Here is a 19290-nt window from a genome sequence, read left to right on the forward strand (position 1 = left end):
CAAACATCACATGGGGGATAATTTTTTCCACAAAGCAATGCATTGTGGTATGTGTACCATCCACCTGGGTGCCTAAGGGGGCAATAAACGTTTCTCTGATTCTCCCCTCTTCTACCAAATCATTCTACCAAATCATACATTAACTAAGCTTAAAGCGGGAGTCCGCGTTTTTTTTTTTTTTTTTTTTTTTTTTTTTTTTAAAAGCCAGCAGCTACAAATACAGCAGCTGCTGACTTTTAAAATAAGGACACTTACCCGCCCAGCGCGCCCGCGATGTCTGCACCCGAAGCCGATCTCTCGATCGTCTCTCGGGTGCTGCCGCCGCCATCTTGGGTATGGGAATCAGGAAGTGGAGCCTTTCGGCTTCATTTCCCGGTTCCCTACTGCGCATGCGCGAATCGCGCTGCGCAATAAGGATGAACCCGCTGCCTCTGGGATCTGTGTGTTTCCCAGGAGGCAGCGGGGGACTTTCGGAAAGGGGCGTAGATCTACGCCCCTTTCCGCAGAGAGCTATCCCGGAAGTGGGTGCAGTTACCTGGATTATCCAGGTAACTGCACCCCCCTCCCCCCTGAAAGGTGCCGATTGTGGTGCCGGAGGGGGGGAGGATTCCAATGAGCGGAAGGTCCACTTTAGGGTGGACCTCCGCTTTAAAGCTGGATACACACTATACAATTTTATTTAGATTTACCAAAACCATATAATATGAGGTCAGACCTTAACAGTTTCAATTTGTATGCAATCAGGTAGGCCCTTGCACTACATCGCTTTGGTAAATCTAAAGGAAATCAAACAACAAAAGTTGTATAGTGTGTATCCAACTTAAAGCATTTGTTGACCAAAAAAAAAACTGTTCCTTTTTAAGGCATTTTATACACCAGTGCTTGTTCTGTCATTTGGCCCCCTGTATCACCTGAAATTGCTGGCTGATCGTGCCTGGCTTTGCCCCAACCCCCCCCCCGCGCTGACTCCTAATATATCAGGGCTGAGATCTGTCTCCTCTGTGCTCTATCCCCCTCCCCTCTCTGATTGTGACAGTGCCTGCCCCCTCTGTGTTCTAATCCTGTGTGCCCCTGTGAGGTGCTTTGTGAAATGAGGTATAGCAGACTTTTTTCATTTTTATATTTTTAATAAATCACTCACACAGGGGCACACAGGATTAGAACACACAGGGGATGATATGAAGATGTGACAGTGGCTTAACAACCACTTTAAGGGTCCTTTCACACAAGTGTCATTGGTTCAGTCATGTTTTGTGCTAAGAAAAATATTGCTTCAGGTTACACATCTGTCTACACTTTACATCTGTTTTTGCATTTGTTTCTTTTCTCTTATTTTTTTTTTTTTGTCTTTTTCTGTTGAAGAAAGTGGTCATTGGTGACACAAGTATATACAAAGATGTTTCTTCTTGCCTAAAAATGGGCGTAAACAATTATCCAATTAGGTCCACAGCAAAAAAAAAAAAAATGGAAAAAGGTCTGTGTCCTTCTTTTTTTTTTTTTTTTTTTTTTTTTTTTTTTTTTTTGACATCGACGGACTTGAATGTAAATGGACATACATCCGTTACATTCACCCACCCTTAGACATACATAATGGATTTGTCTAGGAAAACTGACACAGATCCAGACTTGTGTGAAGGGGGGCTTTAGTGGTGGTCTAAAGGCTTGCTTCCATAGGCAGCCAGGAGCAATAAAAGCAGATGGTTGAGCTGCTGTTTAAACACCCACCCAAAAAAGGCATGCAGCTTTTTAGGTCTGTACACATGCCACAGCTGTGATGCTTTGTTTTGCTGGTACATCAAAAATGTAAAAAGGTTGTTACATTTAGTGGGTGTCGCCACCCAAATGCAACCTTTTTAAGTGTATGGGGCCATGCTGCAACAGCCTTGCAACCGCATGCGTTTCCAGCACAATGGTGCAGCATTTACAGGGATAAAACAGATGGCAAGGAGGCAACATATCTCCTCCCCAACTGTCAAAGACCCCTGAAAAACACACTTCACAGGGACAGCAATGGCTACCATATGTATGAACAAGCTCTAAATGCTTTGTGCAGTGTTTATAATCTAAATGCTTTGTGCAGTGTTGTCACCAGAATAAGATTTACTATTGGCAGATTATCCATTTGTTGAAGTATTTGGAATTTTGCCTTAATTACCATCGGCGACACATGGATTATTTACGAAAGGCAAATCCACTTTGCACTACAAGAGCACTGAAAGTGCAGTCGTTGTATATCTGAGGGGAAGATCTGAAATGAGGGGAAGCTCTACTGATTTTTATCATCCAATCGGGTGCAAGCTAAAATGCAGTTTTTCATTTTCCTTGCATGTCCCCCCCCCCCCCCCCCAGATCTACGCGACCACACTTCCATGTGCACTTGTAGTGCAAAGTGGATTCGCCTTTTGTAACTAAACTGTAAATTTTTCTTCTGGTTTTTATTATTTTTATTTAATTTTTTTCCACTGTGTACCCAGAGTAAGGATAACATTGATCTCATAATATTATGTATAGTATTTCTGAAGGTTGGATTTTTCTTTTTGTAGTTCTAAAAAGCGAGGTCCACGATCTACGTGTAGTACTTCAGTCTGCAGACCGTGAGCTTCGTGCTGTAAAGATTGAGTACAGTTTATACAAAGAAAAACAAGAAAAGGAGATGAGTGACCTGTCTGACCGTCACATAAATGTGCAGCTGCAATTGGATAATGTCAGGTATACATGCTTGGAATGGTTGGCACAAGCCAATCATTACAATGAAAGACATTTTGATGTGTTTTTTTTTTTTAAATAACTGTAGCAATAATTTACCCATCTGAGTTTTTGTCTGTGGAGCAAAATGCAAAAATGTAAGGTTTAAAGCAGTGTTTCTCAACTCCAGTCCTCAAGGCGCCTCAACAGGTCATGTTTTCGGGCTCTCCATTATTTTGCACAGGAGATTTGATCAGTTTCAATGCCTTAGTAATTACCACAGCCATTTTATGAGGGAAAACATGACCTGTTGGGGCAACTTGAGGTCTGGAGTTGAGAAACTGTGCTAAAGCATGTTGAAAATGTCCTGCACTGCATCTAAAACTTTCAGAGCAGGTACCACAAGGCGCTTATGATTACCGATCGTGTCCAGAGAAGTCTTCTTTGTGCTTCTTTTCTTGACTTGGAAGCACAAATTACACCCACCACAGCTCTGTTGAATGAAAGTTCCTTATCAAGGAGACATTCTTATTGGAAACGGTAAGTGAAAAGACAGGGCTGGGGCCCCAGTTAAAGGGAGAAGGGTATCTCAAAAGAAGCATAGCCAGAGGCCTATTCTGGACAGAGTTGTAATCATGATTTTCGTTTTGGCTAGAATCGTGCAGCTCTAGTATGAAGTACATATATAAAGCCATTACATATATGTATACACAATTGAATAAAGTATATAAATATAACTACATATATGTAGGCTCAGTTCACAGTGCAGCGATGCGGGAACCCTGCAAATCCACTGTGGGTTCCCGAAACGCATGTCTCCCGGCAGCATTTCAAACTGCTGGGCGTGTCAATTGAAAGGTAATGGCTCCCCCAAATCCGTTCACATATCGCAGTGCGAACTGGAAATTTGGACAGGAATCGGATCGCATAGGTGTGAACACAAATACGATCCGAGTGAGTGTGTGTGTATTTCAAAACACTGTTTGGAATGTGTTTCTTTATTTTTATGTGCCTTTTTATGAACTGTACTTTTATTCAATTGTCTATACATATATGTAATGGCTTTATATATGTACTTCATACTGAATGTGATTACATTCCCTCTTTATGACTCGAAATTTTGTTAAGGTAGTGCATGTATAATAACTTATCGGTTGTCTCTTGCCTCACTCAAAGTCCCAATTCCTTTTTAATATTCATTTGATTTAGGGATGGCGGCACATCCTATACATTGTGTGCTTCATGTAAAGTCCCACTACACAATCCTTCCCAACCCCCCGGCCCCCCCGCCCCCCCTTTAACACTGGCAAAGTGGTTAGGTCCAAATTAAGTCCAAATAACCCCTGCCAAACCCAGTAATCCTCTGGGTTTTTGCTAATGTCCTTAAGTGATGGACAACCTTTCTCTACTGAGAACCAGTTTCTGTCTCAGGATTCTGTTTCTACTGGAAGACTGCTTCTTTGTTTGAAAAAAAAAAAAACTTCACTTGGCTGCGTCAAAACCACTGTGGCAATATGATTGCAGCTTCTGTAATGTTGCCCTGAGCACTGGACCCAGCCTGTGGCCCTCACCCTTGATACAGAAGTGCAAAACTCTACAGTTCAACATAAAAACCTGAGCACCAAAGAGGCTTTTGGTGCAACTCTCACCAATGCTTTCTCTAAAAACCGTAAAAGAAACTAGGGCAATTTTATTAATGTATGTGTTTTTCTAAAAAAAAAAAAAACAAACAAAATATGCAAAGAAAATCAAAACAAAATGGGATACGTAGTAAATTGAAAAGAATGAGCATGTAGCCCTGGACTAGGCATTAAAAAACTGACACTAGAAGCATGCTGCTGTCAACCATGGAGGAAGGTATCCACCTGTGTGAAAAATGGGGGGGGGGGGGGGAAACAGACAGCCCCACTGCTCTGGTGTAGTATGTCACTGTAAGTCATTATTAAAACAATGTAAAAAGATCCTACTCACAAAGGTAGATGCATCGGGGAACCATTAAGAGCAAAACTGTGCCCTACTCTGTCAGTACACGGTCCCGATCTGCACAGGGGAAACCTCCATAACCCATCATCCGGACTGCTGAGTGTGCCGCTCTTCCTAGCTCCTGAACCTCCACCTAAGGTCTGTCTCGAAAAGGTCCACCACAACGATGACCCCACTAAAGCCTCCAGGTTGCCACAGGATGCATTTCAAGGAATTCTTCCACTTCATCTCCTTGAAACGCGTCCTGTTGCGACCTGGATCCTTTATGGTAGTGGTCATCAACCCTGTCCTCAGGGCCCACTAACAGGCCAGGTTTTATGTATTACCTTGGAGAGATGCAGATACAATTTTCTGCTCAGTGATTGCAGTATTCTATCACCTGTGATGTATTTCAGTTATCTTGCAAACCTGGCCTGTTTGTGGGGCCTGAGGACAGGGTTGATAACTACTGCTTTATGGTACTGGGACTCTAAGCGGAGGTCCAGGGCCTAGGAAGAGCTGGGACACTCGGCAATCCAGATGTTGGGTTATCGATTGATCCCATGTGGCTCGGGACAGTGCATGGACAGTGGTGCACAGCTTCGCCTTTAATTGCTCCAGATGCATCTACCTTTTGTGAGTAGGATCTTTTTACGTTGTTTTAATAAAGGCTTAAATTGACATACTACACCAGTGCAGTGGTGCTGTCTGTGCACCCCCCCCCCCCCCCTTTTTTTTTTTTTTTTTATTGACCAAAACTCAGGGCAGTAGCAATCCAAATCCATGTAGTTCAAATCCCTAAAGACCCTCCCTATGGATGAATATTACCAAAAAGCATTCATAACATTATAGTATACTGAAATTGCCATACTCCTCCTCATACTCCTTACCTAAATTGACTTCTGTATACACAGATGCCAAAGAAACTAAATAATTTGTAGGGAGGGGTCTCAATGCTCTGTTATGGGTTAAGATGCAGTATAATCAAGTGAGACGCAGTTTCTAAACTTTTGGAAGCTGTTTTTTTTATGGATTTTAAAACCTACTGGTAGCAGCTTACTTTTTGGGATTCCCATTTGTATTCTACTTCAACAGATTGATCACTTTAGCAGCCACTGTTGATTTTTTAATTCATATAAATATGACTATAAGAAAAAAAATGGTTGGACGCTGATATGGACTGACGAGTCATTTTTTACTTCTGTTTAATAAATTAGGTTGGAGCATGAAAGTTTATTGGAGGAGAAGCGATCCCTTCAAGATGCTTATGATAACTTGGAAGAAGTCATGAAGTTTGAATCCGATCAACTAAAACAAGAGCTTTCTGACAGCAAACGCGAGAATGAAACCGTGAAAGCTGAACTTGGTGTAAGATCGGTTGTCTTTTTTCTTTTCTTCTTTTTTTTTCCCCCCCCCTCTTTATCACAGCTTTAGAAATCTCATCCTTGGGTAATGTAATAGTCTGCCTATTCCATCAGTACAATGTGTGTGTTTGTTTAATGCCTGCATCCAACTGCTGTTGATAGCGTGCGCCCCCTCCTATTCAAGGGGAAATCTTCCAGCATTTCCTAGGCATAAGAAAATTTCCACTAAAAGACTATGATGTGAGGTCTTTGTGTTTTTGAGTTTCAGCATTTGACTGCACACCTTGGCAATTTTAAAGAGAATCTTACTCTTCCCTTTTTATTTTTTTTAACGTTGTGAAAATTCCAAGCTGGACTTGAAATGTTGGGACTTGCGGCAGATTTATCTTATATATATATATATATATATATATATATATATATATATATATATATATATATATATATATATATATAATTTTTTTTTTTTTTTTTTTTGGCGTATCCAAAAAATATATGAAAGAAGATACTGACTTGGTCACCTAGGTTCTATTTAAATTAAAATATTCATTTCTGCTCACCACCTGAAAATGCTGGTTGCCTAGCCAACACAGACCTGAATATCGAACAAACATGCTGCAAGTAAAAGTCCAGTCCTAACTTCTAATCTTCATTAACTAATATCCTCCATATTCCTCAGAGTGGGTTTCCTTTAAAGCTGGTCACACAGACATCAGAGTGCATCAGACAAGCAAGATGTCCCAGACCTGCATTTTTATGACTTTGTAGTTGGTAGGAAAAATCTTCCAGTTTATATCAAGGAAAACTATTGCGACTAGTCAGAGTATAAATATAATTAAAAAAAAATCTTTGCTTGATCGATTGCTTTTTGAATCCTCAAGTATGAGTACAGTTTTCACTGAAATAGAGCAAACCTTTTAGTTAAGCGTTTTTTGTTTACTTGACAGAATCTTTTGGAGCTTTTGGAGACTGAAAAAGAGCACCGACAAAACTTGAAATCGCAACTGGAAGACAAAGAAAACAAGTCTAAGTAAATAAGATTGCATTATAATTTATCTACTTGCAGCTTTCCAGCCACAGATGACCACTGCCTCCATGCAAAGATACTACTATCGTAAATTGTCTTGTGTACATAAAACTGGATGCTGCAAGAAAAAGTACCCAGGTGACTTCTGTGCGGTCCACGGCCTAATGCTTTTCTAGCCTCCTTATTGTCCCCAATCACACTCTGAAGATAATAGAAGGGCAAGGAAAGCAGAACTGGACAGACCACCCAGTCACAAGAAGAGAACATGTTAAACCTGGTATTCAGGGTGTAACATGTTAGATGCAGCAGTTACCGTTGTGACAACAAGCATGGTATCTTCTCTCCGCACTTGCTGTCACATTTAAAAAAAAAAAAAGAAACCTGGATGTGCGGGACTCCGCTCACACACCCGCGTCATTCATTTGCAGAGTTCTGTGAATTGGACAACTACAAGTACCAGCAGCCTTTGCGGCAGCCTGCTTGTAGTTCTCAATGAACTACCAGGGCACTATTGAGCGATCTAGATAGTTCATTGTTCCTTCCTGTCGGTGTATAACTGCCTCCCTGTAGGAGCAGACCGCTTACACAGTCTGCAGCATTGCATCTGTGATCTGCAGGCTCCTAGTAAAAAAAAATAAAAAATCAAATTCATCTTTTTAACCACTTGCTTACTGGGCACTTAAACCCCCCTCAGTCCCAGACCAATTTTCAGCTTTCAGCGCTGATGCACTTTGAATGACAATTGCGCGGGCATACAACACTGTACCCAAATGAAATTTTTATCATTTTTTTCCCACAAATAGAGCTTTCTTTTGGTGGTATTTAGTTACAGCTCGGAGTTTTATTTTTTGCTAAACAAACAAAAAAAGATGCAAAAAAAAAAAATCAGGTTTTAATAGTTTGTTATAAAATTTTGCAAACGGGTCATTTTTCTCCTTCATTGAAGTGCGCTGATTAGGCGGCACTGATGGGCTGCATTGGTGGGCACTGATGGGCTGCATTGGTGGGCACTGATGGGCTGCATTGGTGGGCACTGATGGGCTGCATTGGTGGGCACTGATGGGCTGCATTGGTGGGCACTGATGGGCTGCATTGGTGGGCACTAATAGGCACAGATAAGGCGGCACTGATGGGCACAGATGGGCACAGATAAGATGGCATGGATGGGTGGCACGGATAAGTGGCATGGATGGGAGGCACGGATGGGCACTGATAGGTACCACTGATAGATGGGACTGATGGGCACTGATGGGCGGCACTGCTGGGCACTGATGGGCGGCACTGGGGTGCAGCACCTTTGAGGCACATTGTGGGCACTGTGGGTGGCACTATGGGCACTGATGGGGGGCACTTACTTTTATTCAGGATGGCACTGCGGTGGGCAGGTGGGCACTGGCAGGGGGCAGGTGGTCAGCTGTATTGCTGGCCGTGATCGGGACTGATGTCCCGATCACGGCCGCCGGTGATCGGCTTTTTTTTTTTTCTCTCCTCGCGCTGTCAGCGCGAGGAGGAATAATAGCCGATTACCGGCTCCGTTCTATCACATGATCAGCTGTCATTGGCTGACAGCTGATCACGTGATAAGGGGTCGGGATCGACCCCTTACACGGATCGGTGATCAGGCGAGTCTCACGGACTCGCCGATCACAGAGCGCGCTGCGCGCGCCCCTCAGGGCGCGCGCAGGCCGCTCGTACCCGGGACGACGTCAATAGACGTAGTCCCGGAAAAGTAGATCCGCGCTAATGCCGTCATTTGGCAATAGCGCGGATCCCAAGTGGGTGATGCTTTACAAAAAGAGAGAAATGCATACTTTGGTATTATAAAGTGCCAGACTATTAAATAGCGGTTGTCTTTAACCATTGTCCCTTTTTTATAGCAGTAATTTTGCTTTTTGTTCTCCCCCCCCCCCCCCCCCACCCCCTTTTTTGTCTTTCTTTAGAGAACTTCTGAACGTTTTGGAAGAGTGTGTGATCCTCAAAAAACAGTGCTCTGAACTGACAACTAAGTGTGAGCTGCAGGTAAAGCCATTATTTGCATGGATTCTCTAGGTAGTATCTGCACACAAATGGTTACTTTTTAAGTTCATATTTGATAATTAAAAAAAAAAGCTAATTAGGCCCTGGAAGGTAAAGTGTGTGTGTGTGTGTGTGTGTGTGTGTGTGTGTGTGTGTAAACATTGCTGTTGTGCAAAAAAACAAATCTAAGAAAAATAAAACCATGCTCTTGATTTCATGCAGTATGATTTTTTGCTTGCTGTTGCTTTTTTACAAGCAGGTTGATCAAATAGGTTGATCTTAAAGTGATCTTTTCCTTTGCCCCTACAGGGCTGAGTAAAAGGGTCACTTAACACTCCTACAAAATAATAAAAGATCTGAGTAAGCTTCCTGTTTTGGCAGAGGTACAGGTGCATCAAAACTTTTTGGCCGCCGAAAATTGTGTTTTCGGCATGGGGCACTGGGGAGGCTGCATTGATCTCTTGTATCATGTCTGCAGTCTCTGACCATCTCTTGTATTATGTTTGCTAATACTATTAGCAATGTGTTTAAGTAAGAGATTGCAGACATGATACAAAAGATGGTTAAAGACTGCATTTTTCTTGCACTAAAGGTGCCAATAATGGCCAACAATAAATGTTGTTATATTAATTTAATTATAGTTATATTATTATTATTATTATTAATTTAAATTGATAATTAAAAAGTCAAATATACAGTATCTCGCAACAGTGAGTACACTCTCACATTTTTGTAAATATTTAATTATATATTTTGGTGTGACAACACTGAAGAAATGACACTTTGCTACAATCTAAAGTAGTGAGTGTACAGCTTGTATAACAGTGTAAATTTGCTGTCTGCTCAAAATAACTCAACACACAGCCAATTGTGTCTAAACCGTTGGAAAAAAAAGTGAGTACACCCCTAAGGCTGCTTTCACACTGAGGAGCTTTGCAGGTGCTAAAGTGCTCCGAAAGGAGGGAATCGTGCTCTGCTTCAGTATGTCACAGTACATGTTGGCATTCATGGTTACCTCAGTAACCTGTAGCTCCCCAGTGCCGGCAGCACTCATGCAGCCCCAGACCATGACAATCTCACCACCATGCTTGCCTGTAGGCAAGACACACTTGTCTTTGTCTTCCTCACCTGGTTGCAGACACACGCTTGACACCATCTGAACCGAATAAGTTAATCTTATGCATTGGTCTCCTCAGACCACAGGACATGGTTCCAGTAATCCATGTCCTTAGTCTGCTTGTCTTCAGCAAACATGTGCTCTGAGGAGCTCCAGGAGGGATCCATGCTGGATTGAAATAGCTTCCATAGACCAGATCCGTTCAAAGTGCCACTGAGGTCAAAGTGGATGGTACCTGGGACTCGTATCCGAAGCACGAGGTTTTGACTGTAACGTCTTTGTAGAGCTGGACCCAGGGCTTTGGTCATGCTACATTACCTAAGCTTTTCCTGGCAGGGTGCTTTTTACAGGTCCATGGGAGTGGAACCCTGACAAAAAGGGATTGGGTCCTTGAAGGTTTGCTAAACGCAGCCCGCCGTGATGGGTAAAGGTTGGATTGCTGGTAATTCAGCAAAACCTGCGGCGGGGATAAGGTAAGGGAAGAAACTTGGGAACTAAACAGTCCACCTACGCTTTCTTCTTTAAGGGGAAAAAAAATGCTGTCATGCCTTAATTCTCCACTTAAGGGACTATATGCACATACCTTAATCTGTTGTCTTCACTGTAAAGCTCAGTGTCAGTCTGTGTGTGGCTGCAGCAGCTTGCACAGGGGGATTCCTCTCATGTAAGAGATCTGCCAAAAATATTTTTTTTTCTACTCCCTGAAGGGACAGAGGGTTAGGGAAACATCAGTGGTGTACCCCCATTGTACAGTGCCTTGTGAAAGTATTCGGCCCCCCTTGAACTTTTCAACCTTTTGCCACATTTCAGGCTTCAAACATAAAGATATAAAATTTAAATTTTTTATGAAGAATCACCAACAAGTGGGACACAATTGTGAAGCGGAATGAAATCTATTGGATTTTTGAAAAAAATTTTAACTAATAAAAAAATGAAAAGTGGGGCGTGCAAAATTATTCGGCCCCCTTGTGTTAATACTTTGTAGAGCCACCTTTTGCTGCGATTACAGCTGCAAGTCGTTTGGGGTATGTCTCTATCAGTTTTGCACATCGAGAGACTGGAATTCTTGCCCATTCTTCCTTGCAAAACAGCTCGAGCTCAGTGAGGTTGGATGGAGAGCGTTTGTGAACAGCAGTTTTCAGCTCTTTCCACAGATTCTCGATTGGATTCAGGTCTGGACTTTGACTTGGCCATTCTAACACCTGGATACGTTTATTTGTGAACCATTCCTTTGTAGATTTTGCTGCATGTTTGGGATCATTGTCTTGTTGGAAGATAAATCTCTGTCCCAGTTTCAGGTCTTTTGCAGACTCCAACAGGTTTTCATCCAGAATGGTCCTGTATTTGGCTGCATCCATCTTCCCCTCAATTTTAACCATCTTCCCTGTCCCTGCTGAAGAAAAGCAGGCCCAAACCATGATGCTGCCACCACCATGTTTGACATATCGTTTTGCATTGTGGGCAAAAGGTTCGATTTTGACCAGAGCACCTTCTTCCACATGTTTGGTGTGTCTCCCAGGTGGCTTGTGGCAAACTTTAGATGAGACTTTTTATGGATATCTTGGAGAAATGGCTTTCTTCTTGCCACTCTTCCATAAAGGCCAGATTTGTGCAGTGTATGACTGATTGTTGTCCTATGGACAGACTCTCACACCTCAGCTGTAGTTCTTTGCAGTTCATCCAGAGTGATCATGGGCCTCTTGGCTGCATCTCTGATCAGTCTTCTCCTTGTCTGAGTTGAAAGTTTAGAGGGACGGCCAGGTCTTGGTAGATTTGCAGTGGTCTGATACTCCTTCCATTTCAAAATGATCGCTTGCACAGTGCTCCTTGGGATGTTTAAAGCTTGGAAAATCTTTTTGTATCCAAATCCGGCTTTAAACTTCTCCACAACAGTATTACGGACCTGCCTGGTGTGTTCCTTGGTCTTCATGATGCTCTCTGCTCTTTCAATAGAACCCACAGAGCAGGTGCATTTATACAGAGACTTGATTACACACAGGTGGATTCTATTTATCACCATCAGTCATTTAGGACAACATTGGATCATTCAGAGATCCTCGCTGAACTTCTGGAGTGAGTTTGCTGCACTGAAAGTAAAGGGGCCGAATAATTTTGCACGCACCACTTTTCAGTTTTTTATTTGCTAAAAAAGTTTAAATTATCCAATAGATTTTGTTCCACTTCACAATTGTGTCCCACTTGTTGGTGATTCTTCACAAAAAATTAAAATTTTATATCTTTATGTTTGAAGCCTGAAATGTGGCAAAAGATTGAAAAGTTCAAGGGGGCCGAATACTTTCGCAAGGCACTGTAATACACCACCGCCCATCTTCCCCCACCAGAAATCGCATCCTCACTTCAAGTGGATAGGAAGCGTGCTAAATCCCCCTCACCCACTTTAGACCCTTTCTAAGGGGAACAGTGGGCACAGGATAGAGGTATTACCCTCAGATGATGAGGAGTAAAGACAAACCGATGATTCCTCTGTGGAGCAAACAATGGTAGATGAACCTTTTTTAGCCTCACAATATGAGAAGTTGCTGATAAAATCTCTTATGGAGATGGTTCGTTCTACTTTCATGCTACCCCTAACGGAGTCTCCTGAAAGCTCGGTTTCTTCCTTGGGTTCTTTAAAACCTTCACAGCCTTTGCATGCGTTTCTTGTCCATGCATTACTAGAACAGCTTATTTATGCTGAATGGGATCACCAAAGATTTTCAGTTCTCTATCCCATGGTGGAGAAATTCACCGAAAAATGGAAGGTACCATCAGTTGACGCTGCGATTTCCAGTTTGAATAAAAGTATAACTTGTCCAGTAGACAATGCACAAATGCTTATGGATCCAACAGATAAAAGGTTGGAATTCCTGTTTAAAAACTGCATTTTCCTTGGCAGGTGCCGTTACTCAACCTTTAGTCGCTGCAATAGGCGTCTGCTGCTCCTTAAAGGACCAATTTAAACAGGCCCTTAAAGAGGTTCCAGCACAACAAGCCCGGGAATTGGCTGAACTACCAAAAGCATTATGCTTTGCCATAGATGCCATTAAAGATTCTATTCACTAGGCTTCCCGTCTTGCGCTAGTCTATGCTAGTACATATGCGTAGAATCTCGTGGTTAAAAAATTGGTGAAGCACCATGTAAAAATCTCTTAACTGGGTTCCCTTTTTCATGGGGAGCGGCTATTTGGGGATGTTTTGAACAAAAATATCAAAATTTCTAGTGGGAAAAGTACTCTTTTGCCAGTCAAAAGAAAGTATAAATGCCCTTCATTTAAATAGCTCTTTCTCTTGTGCCAGGGGCTTCCGCCTCTAGGCAGTGGAGACGGCCTCCACCGTCAGACTCTAGAGGAAAACCTCAGGGTCAGGCCCAGGCTTAAGTCCTGGGGCCCGGAAACCTGCAAAGCAGAATCCTAAAGCCTCATCATGAAGAGGCACCCCCCCCCCCTGCCGGGGTGGGGGGAAGACTTCTGCCGTTTTCATAAGTCTGGCTAGAGGAAATTCAGGATAGATGGGTCATCTCCACAGTAACTTTGGGGTACAAACTGGAATTTCGGGACTTTCCACTGTCTCGTTTCCTGCGGTCAAGCGTTCCCGAATATCCAGAGAAAAGACCATTTCTGTTTCGGGCACTAGAACAATATCTCTGGGTGATCATACAGATCCCCACAAAAGAGCAAGGTTTGGGGTTTTATTCAAACCTTTTTATGGTACCAAAACCAAATGGAGATGGCAGACCCATTCTAGATCTAAAAAAAATATCCGTTCCTGAAGATTCGCTCTTTCACATGGAGACGATCAGGTCAGCAGTTTCTAGTTTCTATCCCATTAGGAGGAGAACTTCTGACATCTATCGACATCAGGGATGCATATCTGAATGTTCCTATATTTCCCACTCACTAAAGGTTTCTGCGGTTCAAAGTAGAACAGCAGCATTTTCAGTTTGTAGCCTTGCCCTTCGTGCTAGCTACAGCACCCCAGGTGTTTACAGAAGTCCTGGCCCCACCTCTAGCCAGGTTAGGGCACAGAGAATAACAGTTTTGGCTTACTTAGATGATCTATTGCTAATAGACCAGTTGGTGGCTCCTTTGGAGCAAAGCGTGCAAATTACAACCAGTTACCTGGAAAGTTTGGGTTGGATTCTCAACCTAGAGAAATCTTCCTTAAAACCGATAAAAAGTCTGATCATAGACACAGCCCAGAAAAAGGTGTTCTTGCCTCAGGCAAAGATCAACTCCATAAGAGAGCTGGCGCGGATGGTTGGGTCCAAAGGAGATACCTCCATTCGTCTTTACATGAGATTGCTAGGAAACATGGTGGCTTCATTCAAAGCGGTTCCCTATGCCCAGTTCCATTCAAGGCTGTTGCAAAACAGTATCCTGTCTACTTGGAACAAAACAATTCAAGCTTTAGACTTGCTAATGCGGCTGTCCCCAAGGGAGTCCCAAAGCCTCAATTGGTTACTAACCCAGGATCTGCTGAAGGGAAATTCTTCAGACCAATTATCTGGAAAGTGCTAATGACAGATGCCAACCTTTTTAGGCTGGGGAGCAGTACTAGAGAAGACAACTTTCCAGGGACAGTGGTCAAGAGCCGAAAGAATCTTGGCCATCAGTATCCTAGAGATTCAGGCAGTGTGTCTGACTCTGAAGGCCTGGACTTCCAGGTTACGGGATTGTCTTGTCAGGATCCAATCCGACAATGACACAGCTGTGTCCTATATCAACCACCAAGGGGACACCAAGAGTCTCTAAGCGCAGAGAGTGGTGAACCTTATTCTAACTTGGGCAGAAAGGAATGTTCCATGCCTATCGGCAGTCTTCATTCCGGGAGTAGAGAATTGGCAGGCGAACTACTTGTCACCAGCAGTTATTCCAGGGGGAATGGTCTCTTCACCCCGACATATTTTGGGCTATTTGCCAAAGGTGGGGGACTCCGGACATAGATCTTCTAGCATCCAGATTCAACATGAATTTAGTCAACTTTGTGTCCAGGACACGGGATCCACTCGCATATGGTTCAGATGTGTTGGTGACCCCATGGGATCAGTTCTCGCTGATCTATGCATTTCCCCCTACTCAGTTGCTGCCACGACTTCTTTGCAGGATTATGCTGGAAAGAGAGCCTGAATTTCTGGTAGCAACCAGCATGGCCCAGAGGGTCATGGTATGCAGAAATCGTAAAGATGGCAGTGGAGGATCCATGGTCCCTCCCACTACGGCCAGACCTACTCTTAAAGGGGCTGATATTCCATCCTACCTCACGGTCTCTAAATTTAATGGCTTGGCTATTGAAACACACATTCTGAAGAAATGTGGGCTTTCCGGGTCAGTAATCTCTACCCTGACTAATGCAAGGAAGCCAGCTTTTAAAACTATATATTATAGCGTCTGGAGGACTTCTCTTTCCTGGTGTGAATCCAAGGGTTGGTGCCCTCGGAGATGTATCATAGGCAGCATTCTTGCCTTTCTACAATTAGGGTTAGAGATTAAGTTGGTACTATTAAGGGCCAATTCTCAGCTTTATTGGTCTTATTTCAAAGACCACTGGCTACACATTCTTTAGTCCGGGGTTTTATGCAAGGGGTTTAATCCACCAGTCAGACCTCCTTTGAACCCTTGGGACTCTAACTTGGTTTTGTCAGTGTTACAAAAACAGCCATTTGAACTAATACAGCATATTGCCTTAGTCCTTCTTACAAGGAAGCTGGTGGTGTTGGTTTCTATATCCTCAGCAAGGAGGGTTTCGGAATTGGCTGCTCTTTCTTTTAAAGAGCCATACTTGATTATTCGTGAGGACAGAGTGGTATTACGCCCTCGTCCAGACTTTTTGCCAAAAGTGGTCTCAGGTTTTCACCTGAACCAAGATATTGTCCTGCCATTGTTTTTTACAAAACCGTGTTCCAGGGAAAAAAGTCACTACATTGTCTTGATGTGGTGAGAGCGGTCAAAGTCTATTTAAAGACAACTGCTCAGATTTGGAAGACTGATGTCTTATTTATTCTGCCAGAGGGTCCTAATAAAGGACAGGCAGCGTCGAAATCCACTGTCGCTAAGTAGATTCGGCAAGTTATAATTCAGACTTATGATTTAAGGAGTAAGATTCCCCCTTTCAAGTCAAAGCACCTAGAGGCGATTCAGTTTGCATTGTGCGCTATAAAAGTATTTAATTCATTCACTCTACCAGGGCGGTTAGTGCTTCTTGGGCAGTGTCACCAGGCCTCCATGACTCAAATCTGTAAGGCCGCAACTTGGTCTTCAGTACATACATTCACAACATTTTATCAGGTGGATGTAAGGAGGTATGAGGATATTGCCTTTGGGCAGCAGTATAGGTCCCCCTGTCTGGAGGGGGGTGCCCTGCGAGTTGTTTCCCTCCCCTCAAATAGCATTGCTATGGGACGTCCCATTAAGTTATTACTTCAGGCTCTGTGTCCCATGATGTACTATAAAGAAAATAGGATTTTTATAACAGCTTGCCTGTAAAATCCTTTTCTTGGAGTACATCATGGGACACAGAGGTGCCTCCCCTCTTTTTGGGGTTTAAGTATATTGCTTTGCTACAAAAACTGGGGTACTCCTGATAGGAGGAGTTGTATAGGGAGTGAACTTCCTGGATTGCCTATACCAGAGTCCATCACCTGAAGGTGCCTAGATACCCATTAAGTTATTACTTGAGGCTCTGTCTTCTATGATGTACTCCAAGAAAAGTGTTTTGCAGGTAAGCTGTTATAAAAATCCTATTTTTGTGCATCATCTTTTAGAAGAGACATCCTTCTGGGACGACAGCCATGCAGACCACTTTGATGCAGGGTGCGTCGTAGGGTCTGAGCACTGACAGGCTGACCTCCCACCCATTCATCCTCTGCAACAATGATGGCAGAACTCATATGTCTATTTCCCAAAGACAACCTCTGGATATGACGCTAAGCATGTGCAATCAACGTCTTTGGTTGATCATGGCGAGGCCTGTTCTGAGTGGAACCTGTCCTGTTAAACCACTTTTGGTCTTGGCCACAATGCTGCAGCTCAGTTTCAGAGTCTTGGCAATCTTCTTATAGCCTAGGCCAGTGATGGCCAACCTTGGCACCCCAGATGTTTTGGAACTACATTTCCCATGATGCTCATGCATTCTGCAGTGGAGTTGAGCATCATGGGAAATGTAGTTCCAAAACATCTGGGGTGCCAAGGTTCACCATCACTGGCCTAGGCCATCTTTATGTAGAGCAACAATTATTTATTTATTTCAAATACTGAGAGTTCTTTGCAATGAGGTGCCATGTTGAATGCCCAGTGACCAGTATGAGAGAGTGGGAGCGATTTTAACACCATATTTAAAACACCTGGTCACACTAACGAGTCACATGACATCGGGGAGGGAAAATGGCTAATTGGACCCAATTTTGAGATTTTCACTTAGGGGTGTACTCACTTTTGTTCCCAGCGGTTTAGACATTAATGACTGGATTGTTATTTGATGGGTGCAAATTCGACATGGTTATACAAGCTGTACACTCACTACTTTACATTGTAGTAAAGTGTAATTTCTTCAGTGTTGTCGCATGAAAAGGTAAAACAAAATATATATACATTTTTTTTAAACTTTATTCTTTATTAAATTTTTAAAATACTTTAACAAAATTATTAATACTTCTTATTATGCATACATTATTTTATCTAATCATATTTACATTACCAGTCTTAAACTTGTACAATCCGCATACATTAATATAAAATGGGGGGGAAGAGAAAGCAACTATGGCGGCCCATCCCCAGGATCTCCCTTTATCCCCACTTATTTAATACCTATTCCTTATTTCCCTTATCCCCACCCCTCCTTCCCCTACCAGTATCCACATATTTATCTTCCTGTTAAATTTTTATATTTTCCTTCCATCCAGGGTCTCCACATCCTGTCAAACTCCTTAAGGTTGTGTCTCTTTACATAACCTGCTCTCTTCAGAAAGGGTTTCATTTACTGTATCTATTCAGTTTTTTACTGTAGGAGGCACCTTTGATTGATATCTGAATGTTATCCTTTTCCTGGCTTGAAATATACTCCTCAAAATAGCTACCGTGCTCTTCTTCTCTCCCTGCTCTTGCTTCTATCCCAGTATGCATACCATAACCTCCTTTTCCAACCTAATTTAAAACGTTTCTTTCAAGATGTTAATTACTCCTTCCCAATACCGGAACAGTTTGGGACATCTCAACATCATATGTAGGAGGTCCCCAGACCCCCGGCACCTAGGGCATCTATCGTCCAGTCTTTTTCCAAATCTAAATATTTGCTTAGGGGTATAGTATGCTCTGTTCAATAGCATTAGATGCAATCTCTTCTGTGAGGGGGAGACCGATACAGAAGGGCTCACCTCCAATATTCTCCTCCACTGGTCCTGGGATATTGCTCCTATATCCTGTTCCCATTTTACTTTTACGGAGTCTAATTTCTCCTCCCCTTTGGCCTTTTTACTTATCTGCCTGTATATTTCTGAGATTAGGGCCTCTCCGAAGTATATATTGTAAGAAGGGGATTTCTTTCCACTCCAAAGACTGACTTCTAATTTGGGCTTCCAAATCATGGCTTATTTGCAGGTAAGTATAGAATGTATTCTGAGGAATGTTACATTCCCTTTTCAGCTCGGCAAATTTTTTGAGGGTGTTACCCACGTAGAGTTGTCTCAGCCATTTAATTCCCTATTTTTCCCACTCTTTATTCTTTCCTATCGACATTATTTCCTGCAAGTTGCTATTATTCCAAATGGGGGGGGGGGGGGGGTGTATATATAATAACCCCTTTGTATTTCATCAACTTTTTAACTATTTTCCATAGTCTAGTTATTTTTATTGTATATTTATAACAGAAGGGGTTGGCTTCCAGTACCTCTATTATTGTATTGTGCAAAGCTCCTGTTAACATTTTTCCATTAGGTGTGCCTCCATTTTGGTCACCACATCCCATCATTTCTATCAGGCTGCATCTACCCGCTACTGATAGCGGCAGGCATTTCCAAATATCAATTTCTTAAATTTAGACAAAAGTATTATATATTAGTTAGGATCTTATAACTATCCCCAGATATTTTAGAGCATCTACAACTGCCAGTTGGGGCTTCTCTAGTA

At 42.6% G+C, this 19290-nt stretch overlaps 1 protein-coding gene across 2 annotated transcripts in view; it reads left to right on the top strand.

Annotated features, from left to right (window-relative positions):
- The window catches only part of KIF15 (kinesin family member 15), a 162934-nt gene that overhangs the window by 91931 nt on the left and 51713 nt on the right, over positions 1-19290 (top strand). For both annotated transcript variants that reach the window (XM_077491569.1, XM_077491570.1), the window contains exons 20-23: positions 2544-2709; positions 5865-6015; positions 6959-7041; positions 8979-9057. In XM_077491569.1, coding sequence (XP_077347695.1) covers positions 2544-2709; positions 5865-6015; positions 6959-7041; positions 8979-9057 — 479 coding nt within the window. The remainder of the gene's footprint in view (positions 1-2543; positions 2710-5864; positions 6016-6958; positions 7042-8978; positions 9058-19290) is intronic.

The sequence above is a fragment of the Lithobates pipiens genome, unplaced genomic scaffold, assembly GCF_037356315.1.
Source record: "Lithobates pipiens isolate NorthernLeopardFrog02 unplaced genomic scaffold, aLitPip1_a1.2 Scaffold_19, whole genome shotgun sequence".
Lineage (NCBI taxonomy): Eukaryota > Metazoa > Chordata > Amphibia > Anura > Ranidae > Lithobates > Lithobates pipiens.